This window comes from Tiliqua scincoides, chromosome 1 (genome assembly GCF_035046505.1).
Source record: "Tiliqua scincoides isolate rTilSci1 chromosome 1, rTilSci1.hap2, whole genome shotgun sequence".
Lineage (NCBI taxonomy): Eukaryota > Metazoa > Chordata > Lepidosauria > Squamata > Scincidae > Tiliqua > Tiliqua scincoides.
The window spans coordinates 248,189,352-248,202,450 of NC_089821.1; the positions used below are offsets into that span (position 1 = coordinate 248,189,352).

Consider the following 13,099-nt stretch of genomic DNA (forward strand, 5'->3'; position numbering starts at 1 on the left):
GTGTTCTGCAACATTTGAAAGTACCTTCCCAACATCAGGTCCTAAATGTGATGCTTGTTTTGTAATCCAGTCAAATGCAGTAACAGTGCTATCACTTCTGTTTCCACCTTTGAATCTTGGATCCAGTAGATTTGCAGCAGCATGAATTGGATGGCAACAAAATTCTTCCCTTTTTAAAATAAAATCTTTCACTTTACTTTCTTCTATAGTTGTAAGTGGAAATATACTGAGATTTTCAAAAATAGTTTTTATCTTGGTCATTAGATAGTGCACTTTTGTCAGAAATTCCTTATCTGATTCAGATGCAGTGATTGCTGCAGCAATTGGCTTTAGAATAGGGGTGTCAAACATAAGGCCCGGGGGCCAGATGTGGCCTGCAGAAACATTTTATTTGGCCTTCGGGCTCTCAGCTGCTGAGCAATGCTGAGGTGACACTGCTTGAAAGGGTGGCCCACATAATTGGGCTCTCCCATATCTTGAAATATGATCAAGATTTGTGTATTTTCTCTCCTGACATTAGCAGCTAATGAGTTCCTACATGAGAACAGGGTTTATTTCTGGTTTTGACATGTTTAATGACATCGCTTCCTATGTAATGACATCACCTCCAGCCCTCAGCAGGCATCATGAATGCTTTTCAGCCCTCTGTACATGAGTTTGACACCCCTGCTTTAGAATCTTCAGGGAATTTTGCAGCTGAACCCAGAGGACATCCTGATCAAGAACAGTGTTTCTCACACTCCTGGGTACTTTAAGATCTTCAGCTATTACTGTTTCTTGAAGAGCTTCTTTGTTTTTTAGTAAACAACTAAATCTCCACTCCACTAGAGTGAAGATCACCACTCCAGCCCGCTGAGTTTTACTACAGAGCTTCAGTGTCACTATTAATTCTTTGCATTTCTTCTACTTGCTTCTTCTTGAAAGCTGCAGCTACAATATGAGTACCTTTTACATGTTTTATAACTTCTTTTGCTCTTCTATAGATCATTTGAAGGGTGTCCAGTTTCATAATATCATTAAGAAGCAAGTTTAGCCCATGAGATGCACATCCTATTGCAGTAATATGTGGCTACTTCTCCATTATGATCTCCCACGCTGCTTTCATATTGCTGGCATTGTCAGTCAGCAAAGCAAATACCTTACCACTCCCAATTTTCTGTAGGACTTCACATATTTTACAGCTGATATACTCTGCAGTATGTCTGTTCTCTCCTGTTTCAATGCTTTTGTAAAAAACTGGTTGAGGCATTGTTATAACAAAATTTAGAATTCCTTCTCTCACACTTATCCATCCATCTGCAAGTAGTACAAGGCACAGTGATTCATTATTTTTTCCTTGCACAGATTCCATTACACATTCCTATGCCAACTGCAAAAGAGGCTTGCTCAAAGAATGTCTTCTGGGCAAATGGTTTGATGGTCTTAGTAGTTTCAAAGCTTCCTGCCAGTACGTATTTTCAGTTATTGAAAATGGTGTTCCAGAAGAATATATTGCTCTTGCAAGAGCTTGATCAAAAAGAGTGCCAACACTATACATCACTGCAAACTGGCACACCTGACTAGGAGGATGTAGCACATGACCCTATCAGAGGAAGCACAGCATGGATCAATCATTGGGCTAGCATGGGACACAGGGTGTTTACTGTGTGCTCTCCCACCTTGTCACAGTCACATGCACCTCAGCTTTGCTTCATTGCTGGCATGGCTGTTGCTCTGTCCCCCTGCAGCTGACAGGCTCACTGCTGTATATGAGGGCAGAAGAAAATAGGAGGCTCATGACCGGAGAGGAGAGCTTCTCCAGAACTCAAGGACTCATGGAGTTTGGATGCTGTTGTGCCATTGCATGTTATTCAGCAGATGCCAATGTGGTCCTGCTACACCAGTTCACTGTCTAGCATGGAATTTGCAAAGCCATAGGGCTGCTGGAACACCAATTGAAAGAGTATTTAAAAAAAAAATCAGTGGAAACTCAAAACTCTGCTGGCCTTACACTATGTAAGTTTGGTCATCTTTCAGGTCTTACAGAACCTTTGTTGAGCTTGCTGCAACAAACGTGCAGCTCAGTTCTAGCACCTCTTTGCTCCAAAGTAAATTCCACTTGGAATTTGCTCCAAAGTAAATTCCATAGTTAAGCAGGGGTTGCTACTTAAAAGTTACAATCCTGTGTATACCCTACTAAGAGTACGTAACATTAAAGACAGTGGGACTTTTAAATAAACACGCACAGCATTGCACTGCCAGTGGGATTTACTTCTGAGTAGTAATCATACGCATGCATGAGATGGGACTGCAAATGGCTCACCCTCTGTGTTTCTGAGAGCCCAATCCTATGCCTGTCTACTCAGAAGTAAGTCCCATTACAGTCGATGGGACGTACTCCCAGGAAAGTGTGGCTAAGGATCGCAGCCTCAGAAATAAACAAGCACATGTTCCTTGCGCTTGGAAGCACTCCTGGTGCAGGTCACTCCCTCCTCCCTAAGCAGGGGAGCAGCCAGCAAGAGTGGGAGGCATGGGCGCAGGAGCTTCCGCTGGCGAGGGGAAGGTCCAGAGACCGGCCAGTTCCCGCCAAGGGAGCCTCCTTCTCACGTGGCGCTGCTGTCAGCGCTTCCCCGTCATCATCTTGACTGGATACTTTCAGCGTTCTAAAAGTCCGACTAATCGACCGCCGAGCCGCAGGGGGCGTCGACCCGACTGGGAAGGTTTGGGTCGATTTGTCTGCGCGCGGCTCGAGGGCTGGCTGTGTAGCCATCCGACTAGTTCTCTTGGCGCCGCCGCTGCCGCCTTCTCCCTCCCCCCACTAGCCCCTCCGAGGCTTCGCGCGGACCTTGCCCTGCAGCGGGCGGCTATGGCGGAGGCTACGGAGAAGCTGTACCGGGCCGAGTACGCCAAGAGCGGCCGGGCTTCGTGCAAGAAATGCGGGGACAACATCGCCAAGGACTCGCTGCGCCTGGCCATCATGGTGCAGGTACCGCACGCGGGGCGCCGCGCTGCCTCTCCACACCCACTCGGGGGCTCCAGGGCGGGCGTGCCACGTTGCCTGCAGCGGCGGCTTTGTGGCTGGGCTCCCTGCAGCCTCCCCGGCTCTGCAGCCTTTGTGTCTGGCAGCCCCCGCCCTGCCCCGTCCCCGATCCGATCCCCGGCCAGCCCATGTGCCGCATGCGGGGGGAGGCGGCTGCGGAGCCGCCCTCTTCGGGCACGCTTCTCTCTTTGTGGAGGCTGGGAGTTTCCCCCTTCGCCAGGCTGCCTGGGCGCCTCCTGGGGCTGCGATGCGCAAGAGCAGCAGGCAGGCAGTCCGAGCCCAAGTCTTAGGCATGTCTTCTCAGAAGTAAGTCCCATTACAGTCAATGGAGCTTACTCCCAGGAAAGTGTAGCTAGGATTGCAACCTTAAAGCCCAATCCTATGCATGTCTACTCAGAAGTAAGTCTCATAACCAATGGATCGTACTCCCAGGTAAGTGTGACTAGGCTTGCAGGCATCGACACACCCTCTGCTTTCTCCAGATGGTTGGGCATGGTTTTTTTTTGGGGGGGGGGGGGGCTTTGGCTGCTACTGTATTCCCTGCAGTGGCATGTGGCTGTTCTCCAAGTGAACAATCATGCCCCTCCTTCCAACATCTTACATGGCTTCTTGACAATCTGAAGGCTTTACTTATTAGGCATTAAATCCAGAGCCTGCAAGCTACCTATGCGCATTTACTTGGGAATAAGTGTCTCTGAACCCGGTACAGTTTACTTCAGAAGAAGTCTTGGAATCAAGGTGCACATTTCATTTGTGCTTTGCTGGTTGTGCCATCATATTTTCCAGACTGCGCTTGGCAGCTGTGAGGTCTGAAAACAATTGGTGTATTTATGCCCAGCCCATCTAGCCCTAGGTCATGTTTTCTTGTCAGTTTCACCACAGTCAGCTTTGGCTCACTTTCTGACTGCAGAACTTTGAGGAGCCTGTGGTGTTATGTTTTAACAATTTTTTTTGGTGTCTTTATTAGCTAAAAGTTTAGTTTATTGGTTTGTTTAGACCAGATCAAATCAGTGGAATTCTAGGTCTGCCTGAAACACAACAGTAAGAATAACATTATTAATATATTACTGTTGGCAAACAAAGTGGTACACCATATTAACTTCTGTAATGGTGAAACACCAGTGGTAATAGAGTGATGACAGCCAACCAGTGTGGTGCAGTGGTTATAGAGTGTTGCACTTGGACCTGGTTTCAAATCCCTCATTCCTGCTAGGCCTTGAGGATGATTTTGGGCCAGTCATTCTCTCTGTCCTAGCCTAACCCACTTCACAGGGTTGTTGTGAGGATATAAACAGGGGAAGGAGCCACATCCATGATCCTGGGCTGAGGAAGGGAGGAATGTAAACATGAAAAACAAATGGCTTAAGAGATATAACAATCATGGTTTGGGAGTAGGCACTGGTTTTGGGAATGATCTCCTTGCCCCACAATACTGAATAGTATTGCTCTAGGCCAGTGTTTCTCAACCAGTGATATGGGTACCAGTGATACTTGAGATGGTGTCTGGTGGCACTCTACCCAATGGTGCTTGAGGTATCTGGTGATACTTATGGGACCCCTGAATACCTGCTGTCTGGCAGCAAGAGCAGGAATACAATGCAACATAGGAGGCTTGGCTTAGTGGGCAGAGCTCCAAAGCATGCTTTTCTGTGCTCGAAAAAGCCCTCCCATCCACCCTGAGCTTCTTACTGGAGTTTGTCACTTCGCAAACTTATGGCCTCCCAACCCAGAAATAACTGGTGACTCCACCAACAAATACAGCAGACTGTGTGGTCATCTTGCTTCCTGGGTACTTGTGATCTGCCCCACTTATCTTGCTTACACTTCTTCCTAAACCCCAAGAGAAGCTAGCTAGACCATGAGGAAAGAAAGAGATAAGTTCCCTGGAGTTATAGGGAAAGATACTGTAGGGAGAAGTTATTGGCTTCTTGGGCAAAAAGATGCAAACAGGAGATGTTCTCCACCTCATTTTCTCAAACTCTGACCTATTTGTTCATTGATTTTGTTTCTTCCTGAGAGTATTTGTGGGAGTTTTGTTAGTTGCTGTGTCAGGTGTCAGGTGTTGGATATGTGTGTGTTCAAATCTGGGTCTAAGTAATTTATTTCAGAAATTGGTAGAAGAAAGTAATTTTGCATTTAAACGTCATGTGTGAAACACATGCTGCAACTTGTTGGCTGTATATTTAAGGGGGAAGCTTGACTTCCAACTTGTTCGTTAATGCAGTGATAATGGAAAATTTGTACTGAGTTGATAGGGCTATTATTATGAGTTAAAAGATGTTATAGGATGTGAATTTTCATTGAATCCTTCACTTTGAGATAGTAAAAGGATTCAACTTGCATTGGGAAGAGGCAATGCAAAGTAAAAACCCATATTTAGTGACTGTGTAACTTTGGATAGCACAGAATTTGAAACAGGAAGCTGCTTCAGTTATTGGCTACTGGAAAGAAGAATGTGGCAAAAGGTATTTATATATTAATGCCTTTTGCCACATTCTTCTTTCTAGTAGCCAAAGCAGCTCCCTGTTTGGGCTTAAAAGAAACTTGAAAGAACATCTGGGATAGAGTTAATGCAGTACTTTTCAAACTGGGGCGTCACGACACCCCAGCCCAAGGGCCCTGGCCTCTGTCCCCCTTAAGGGGTGGGGCAGGGGGGAGGCAGTGAAGGGAGCTGCAGGGAGTGGGATGTACTTACCAGTCCCTGCAGCAGCGTCCTGGGGTTCAGGGAGTCCTGTGTGACCCTCCGCAGGGCTCCCCAACCTTCTAAAAGTGAAAGCGCAGTGATCGCGCTCCACTTCTGATTTTGCAGAGGCTGAGCGCAATTGCTGCACTTTCACTTTTAGCAGGCTGGGGAGCCCTGCAGACGGTTGTGTAGGGCTGCCTGCACCCCCAGGATGCTGCTGCAGGGACTGGTGAGTACATCCCAGTTCCTGCAGCTTCCTTAGCAACATGATCCTGGGCATTGTGTTGCTGCTTCCCCCCGCCCCCGCAAGAACTTAAAGGCTCTCAAACTCTCCCTCAGAGTTTCAGAACCTCTGAGTTAATGCAACAAGAAAGATTTTTGGAGTTTGACACATGTAACTTTGACTTGTTCCAATCTTGTTCCAATGATTGCTTGTTCCAATCTGAATCTTAGAGATGTCTCTATAGCAGTGCTTCCCAAACTCCTTCAAGGGAGTTGGGAGCACTATAAGTTGTTGCGGGGGAGGGGGGAAGGAAGCAAAGAGATCTCCAGGATCTTGCTGCTGCCGCCGGGGATGGGAGGGGGACTTTTTACTTACCTGTAGCCAGTGCTACTGTCCTGGGGGGTCTGGGGAGCCCTCTACAGGGCTCCCCATACCTGCAAAAGTCTTTAAAAGAGAGAAAAGGGGCAGCGCCCTTTCCCCCCCTGTTTTTAGACTTTTGCAGGCATGGGTAAGCAGGCCTTTATTTCTGGAGGAAAAATCCGTTACGGGGTACAAGCCATTATGTGTATGCGCAACCTCCTGATTTTAGAAATGGGTTATGTCAGAATGCCAGATGCAAGGGAGGGCACCAGGATGCAGGTCTCTTGTTATCTGGTGTGTTCCTTGGGGCATTTGGTGGGCCACTGTAAGATACAGGAAGCTGGACTAGATGGGCCTATGGCCTGATCCAGTGGGGCTGTTCTTATGTTATGTTCTTATGGGTAGCCCTGTGGAGGGCTCCCTAGGACTACAGCACTGGCTGCAGGATCAGGGACAAATGGTTCTGGCTAGTGGATTGCGACCCACCAGTTTGGAAACCACTGCTCTAGAATTCCATTCAGTGTTCCAAATGGGGAAAGCTAGAACTTTGTCTTTTTGCTAGATGGAGAGAGATCTCTTGATCTGTTATTTATATACGTTTAAGCAAGAGTGTTCACAGAGCAGTTTACATAGCTGAATGAATGAATGGCTTCCCTTTCCCCGAAAGAGCTCACCATCTAACAAAGAAGTGCCACCAAAACCACTGGGGGAAAGTTATGCTGGGGTGAATAGGGACAATTGCTCTCCCTCTGCAAAATATAAGAAAATGACTGCCACTTTAAAAGTGGCTCTTCACATGTATTCTTTGGTCTATTAAGCATCACCTCAGTACGTTTGTGTCTAAGACGCTTATTTTTAGTGACCTAAATCTTTTGTTACCTGCAGCAGTGTGTGGGCAAATAGAACCTCTTTTTAGCACCAAGGTTATATTTTTTCACAGAAGCCTGAGTCATTGCCATTGCAAGTGTCTCTTCACACCTTTCTCTGTTCATTTGTATGTAGAACTTTTCTGGCTGAAGAAAATCTGACAGGCAAATTAGCTAAATCAGTTTCACAACAGCTTAAGATATGATTTTGTGACTTCTAAACGTGGAAGGTTAAGGTGAGAGAAAAATGCATAGCTGCTGCTCAGAGCCCTCTTTCCCAGACAGCTTGTAAATGTATGGCAAAAAAAAAAATCCTGGCTAATGGATGATGAGCTCATGTTTCAGGTCTCATACCAATTTCTGAGAATGATTCTTGGCAAAGCATCTGGTCTGTGAAAAATTGATTTAGGCCATCTAGAATTGCAATCCTGTGCATTCTTTCTTTGGGCTTAAGCACCACTGAATCCAGTGGAATGTACTTTTGAGTACATATGCGTAAGATGGCCCTTTTCATGTTATAAATATCAAAACCAGCATCTCGAATTGTTCTTTGAAGCAAACTGCCAATCAATTAAAAAAAATTACCATCCAAATAGTGCTTTGGGTCATTGATTTTCTCTCTGTGTTCTATAAAACCCTACAAAGTTGCTTGAAAGTTTATCAAGATGTTATCTGTGAGAAGATTAAGGAAGGATGCATGTGCTTCCTTGAAAGAAGACTTATCTGGCACTGCTTGTCTTCTCTTTCCAAATGCGAATGCAAAGCAGTATTGTAGCCTTTGCTGGCCATTGGCGATGCGGTGATCGTGATGGTGATGCAGTTCATGGTGATGCAGTGCCCCCTAAGAATCCTGCATACACTTTCAAGCATGCCCCAGAGTGCTCTGCAATGCGCAGGGGTTCCATACCACACATGATCAGACCAATGGTATGTGGGAAGTATTTCTTGAAGGTTTAAAGTTTGAGAAACACTGCTGTAGTAAACACTAGGCAAGCCTATAACAGTACCAATGAGTTGACACAGGATTGACAAGCATTTCAGAATTCCTTGTCATAATAATTAGGCTTATAATTAGAAGTATATTGTTGCGTTTGGTGAACAACGTATGATTTCATTGTGCATTTTTTTCCTCTTAAGTTTTTGGTTTTCATTAAGAGCTTTTTTTTGTATCATGCATACTTAATGCTTCTAGATCAGTGGTTCTCACACATTCAGCACCAGGACCCACTTTTTAGAATGAGAATCTGTCAGGACCCACCAGAAGTGATGTCATGACCAGAAGTTACATCATCAAGCAGGGTAATTTTTAATAATCCTGGGCTGCAATCCTACCCTCACCAACCCAGAAGTAAGTCCCATTGACTATCATTGTTAAAAACATCTTCACAGTAGTCTGTTAAACATAATGACCTGTGACATTTCCCTAAATGCAGCCACATACCATGGTAGCATGAAGTCTAATATATTCAAAATGAAATATTGAAATGAATGGGGACCCACCTGAAATTGGTTCGCGACCCACCTAGTGGGTCCTGACCCACAGTTTGAGAAACACTGTTCTAGATAATAGTTCCATTTGGTAGGTTACTATCAGCATCACCTACTTGATTGTTGTTGTTTTTTGTCTTTTTATTATAGCTTGTATAACTTTGGGGGGGAATAGTAGGTGAGAAATTATCAGTGCAATTTCAAAAGCTAAATTTCGCATATTAGTTTTATTAGGCATCCACAGATCAACGTGTTGACTCACCAGAGGCTAGTTCCACCAGCACTCTGTCAAGTAGCACACAAAGAGATCCAACTGCAGTTCTCTGTCAAATGAAATGGTTGTGAAAATATGTGATAATTGAAGAAGATTCTAATGTCTTGAGCTAGGACAAATTTAGCCTTTCCAATCAGTCCTTGGAAGTTAGTTTGCCTAAAAATAGCAAAAGAACAAAGTCTTTCCCAATTGTACAGTGCTTTCCAGTCTTGTTGCCAGAAAGCTATTTGCACTAATCTGCACTGCCACAGTTGAGCCCTTTGGCTCACATTGTATCCAGTGCAGGTAAGGAGCAAGTTGGAGGTCTCCTTAGGGTAAATGGTTGGCAACCTTCAGTCTCGGAAGACTATGGTATAGGCCTCTAGCACCCGGTATTCCCTGACAGTCTCCCATCCAAGTACTAACCAGGCCTGACCCTGCTTAGCTTCCAAGATCAGACAAGATCAGGGATGTGCAGGGTAACAGTTCCTTAGGGTAAGGGGATATTTTTTTCCCTTTACCCCGAGTAACATTCCAGCCTGCCCAATGGGGCTGTTTGGTTCTGTGCAAACTAAATCACTGGTGCAAGTCAGAGCAGCCCTGTTAGGGTGTTCAGGTCCAGGAGGAAGGATTGGATAAGGTGGAGGCCTCCTCCGTCAATCTGCTTGATCTGCCCTCCCTGAACCCCAAAACTCCCCTCCTCAAACACCCCTCTGTTGTAGCCTCCCCAAGCCCCTGTACTGCTTGGCACTTTCCTTATCTCCACCAGTCACCACTCCTTTGGATGCAACGTTAGCAGGCCGGCACAAGCCTTTCCATTAGTGCTGCCTTCACTAGAGTAGGTGCAAACTTGCTTTATGGCACGTTTGTGACACTCTAGGTTGGCACAGCAGCCACTCCACTGGTGGAGCCATTGCTTAGGATTGTGCTGCACATTAGTGAGGGCTTATAAGCAGGGGTACATACAGGCTGTAATTTGGAGGTACAGCATCTTCTTTGCATTTAGAAGACCCGAGTTTCATCCCCAACATCTTCAGGTAGGGCTGTGAAAGATATCTGTCTAAATCCTTGGAGAGCCACTGCAGTCAGTGTAGGGTCTGCTGAGCAGTATGCACAAATGAACTGACTTTGCCTGAGGTACTTTGACTTGTTAATGCCTAGACTAATTAGCTTTCATAAGTCATGGGGTGGGAGGGGGAAGCTGGTTTCCACCTCCTGGAACAGTTTAAAGCCAAGATGTTAGTGAAAATCTCTCTGATGACCCTACCAAGCCTGAATAACTTACATGAGAAACATTCTCTCTCTCTCTCTCCCCCCCCCCCCATCCCTAGCATTTGTGACATGGCTGTGTTTGAAATTTTTTGTCTGTTTGACACTTGACCCATGGTAGCAAGTGAGCTAGTTCAGAATGTGCCATGGAGGTGAAAGGGCAAGGTAAAAATTTTGCAAGAAGATTTGTGAGAGGAGAAGTTACAGGCTTGAATGCAACCAGGTCAGATTTTTCAGTTGTAAATAAATGGAGCTGTTTTATCTGAGAGAGGGAATACTTCATTGTTGTCTTTATCTAGATTTTTCAGTGTATTTGTTTTTACTGTTAGTAGTGGCAGCAAAGAAAAAAATTACTTTTCGAGCAGGAAATGTAAGAGGGCTCACCTTTATTTTATGCAAGAATTCTCCAGACTCTGCAAGTTTGTACCTGGCTGACTGGGAGGGGGTGGTGGGTTGTGTGTGTGTGTTGTTAGAGCAGGATGTGAAAGAGCCTGTGGGTGGGAAATGATGTTGTGGGTAGGCTTCAACTTCCACAATAGTTAACTCGGTAAGAATGGCTGACTTCACACCAAGAGTGACTTCATGACTGTGCTACTTCATGCAGCCATGCTGGTTGCAATCTTGTCTTCAGTACGAAAACATGAGTTATTCAGGAGCTCTCTCAATTACTGTTGCTTTAATCTGCACTCCAATGTACACAAATGTACACCAGTTTCTGTCACTTAGGATCCTAACCCCACTCTCAAGCAGCCTGGCCTGGCCTGACACTGGGCTGCTCAGACTTAGCTGGTGCATAGCCCCATTGCGGTGACTGGGGCAGTGCTCGGGGTAATGGGAAAAAATATCCTCTTGCCCTGAGTTGCACCACAGCCTACTCTAACCCTGTGCTGGATACAGTGCAGGCCAGTTGACCTGTCTGTTCCAGCACAGGTTAGAATTGGGCTGTAAATTACATTTTGGTGTAGGTAAATGGTAATTATAGCTATTTTATGAAAAGTAGTTCAAATGTAGTTAAACTAGTAGTTTTAGCTAGTAACAGTCATAATTACTTGTCATTCTACTAAAAAACTCCATAAAACTACCAGTAGAAATATAAAATCAGTCACTAAGAAGAGTACAGCAATGTCCACAATTATAAGATGATCCTATGGAAAAAGTTAAAATGGCCTTTTATTTTATTGATCTATTTATTTTATCTAGCAATGCATATCCTGCCTTTTGGCTCTAAAAGTTTCTGAATAAGTCAAGTTAGCAGTACAGGTGTGCACCACTTAATATGTTCTCCTATCCCTGTTGTTATGCGATTAGGTCATTAAGTGAACAATAAGTCCAATTTATTTCCTTTGTTGTGTGAACAGACACTCCCTGCCAGACATTAGCTGTCTGCACAGGCTACTGGAGATAATTGCCTCTTCTTTGCATTAAGAGCCTCTCTGCTTTGTTAACAGACACTTTGCTGCAGGCTATGGGAGACATGATTGTCTCATTAAGAGCATCCTTATTGTGCTTTGACCACCGTCATATATGTGATCCATTGTTAAGCGAACCATTAAGTGGCGCATACCTGTATATCAGATGTGATCAGAATGCACTGAAGGTGGTAGTGGAGTTAAATTATCCCTCTCTCCAAAAATGAGATGGAAGGATTGCAATTGGTTATGCATTTGTTGGTGTGCACCTGTGCCTAATAGAGATGCTGCAGCCTGGATCTAGTGTTGGTTATGGAACGCTCAGGTTGGTGAGTGCGTGAAGCACTCTTTGGTCACAAAACTCTTTCTTCAGCAGAGTCAAGTCATATGTTCAGCTGCAAGTTATCAAGTCCTTAGCAACTGAGCATTAAGTTATACAATGGGGGGTGTGCGAGCACGCATGCACAGGCATTAATTTAGTTTTATGTGAATACAGCTGTGATAGTAAACCCTATGAACTGGAGACCTGAGATTCACAGGACTGGTTAAGTAGTAACTTGCATTGCTGAAATCATTAAACAACTAGGTTTGCAATCCTTATGCACGCTTACCTGGGAGTAAGCCCCACTGAATATAATAATTCTGGGTAAACATGCAAGGCTTGCGCTGTAGGTTTCCTTGCACCTTGCATATATGACACATTGACCCATCCAAGTGTTATTAGTGTTGCTGTCCTTACACTGTTCCCTCTTCTGACCATTCCTTTCTTCTTAGTCCCCCATGTTTGATGGCAAAGTACCCCATTGGCACCACTTCCCTTGCTTCTGGAAGCGAGCTCGACTGGTATCCCACACTGATTTGGATGGCTTCTCAGAACTCCGTTGGGAAGATCAGGAGAAAATTAAAAAAACCATAGAAACTGGTGGTGCTGGAACTGGTAAGCTAATCAGTATTGACAGTCAGAGAGATGACACCTGGTGTGTGAGCCTAGACACTGGGGCTAGTTTGTGTACAAAAGCTGATTGGTTCTGTGATAAGAGGTGACTTAAAGTTACAGGAGAAGCTGGAGGCCTCCAAAAAGCATTGACTGAAGGTAAAGCACCTCAGAGAGGGTCATAATGCAGTGGTCCCCAAACCTACAGCCTACTAATGATATAGACCCACCTCCATGGGTACATCCATTAATATCAACACAACTGGCTTCCATTGTCCCTAAGATCTCCACATCCCTGTTGATAATGGAGCTTGTCCCTCTTTCTAGCCTTTATATCTGGTGGGCTTCTCTGGCTTGTGTGGAGAAAGTGCCACATCCAATTCATTAACATATTTGTTCAATTTGTGAAGCCAGTGGCATTATAATTTCATGTGGCCGCCCTTCCCTTTCTCTCTCGCCCCCCTCACCTACCATCACTCACTATCTCCCTCCTGCTGTGGATGAAGCAACTTTTGGACTGAGACACTCAGAGAGAGAAAGAGAAAGCCAGCAAGTAACAATACCACTGAAAATTATTTTTCTCCAGTAGGAAAAT

The 13,099-nt window shown here is 45.1% G+C and overlaps 1 protein-coding gene across 2 annotated transcripts in view; it reads left to right on the plus strand.

Annotated features, from left to right (window-relative positions):
• The first annotated feature begins 2,744 nt into the window (after positions 1-2,744).
• The window catches only part of PARP1 (poly(ADP-ribose) polymerase 1), a 51,632-nt gene continuing 41,277 nt past the window's right edge, over positions 2,745-13,099 (plus strand). Inside the window, exons 1-2 of one of the 2 annotated variants that reach the window (XM_066618688.1) lie at positions 2,745-2,965; positions 12,345-12,507. In XM_066618688.1, coding sequence (XP_066474785.1) covers positions 2,846-2,965; positions 12,345-12,507 — 283 coding nt within the window. In that variant the 5' untranslated portion in view covers positions 2,745-2,845. Of the gene's footprint in view, positions 2,966-3,393; positions 3,452-12,344; positions 12,508-13,099 lie in introns of those variants that run through there. The other variant, XM_066618689.1, reaches the window with a different exon arrangement.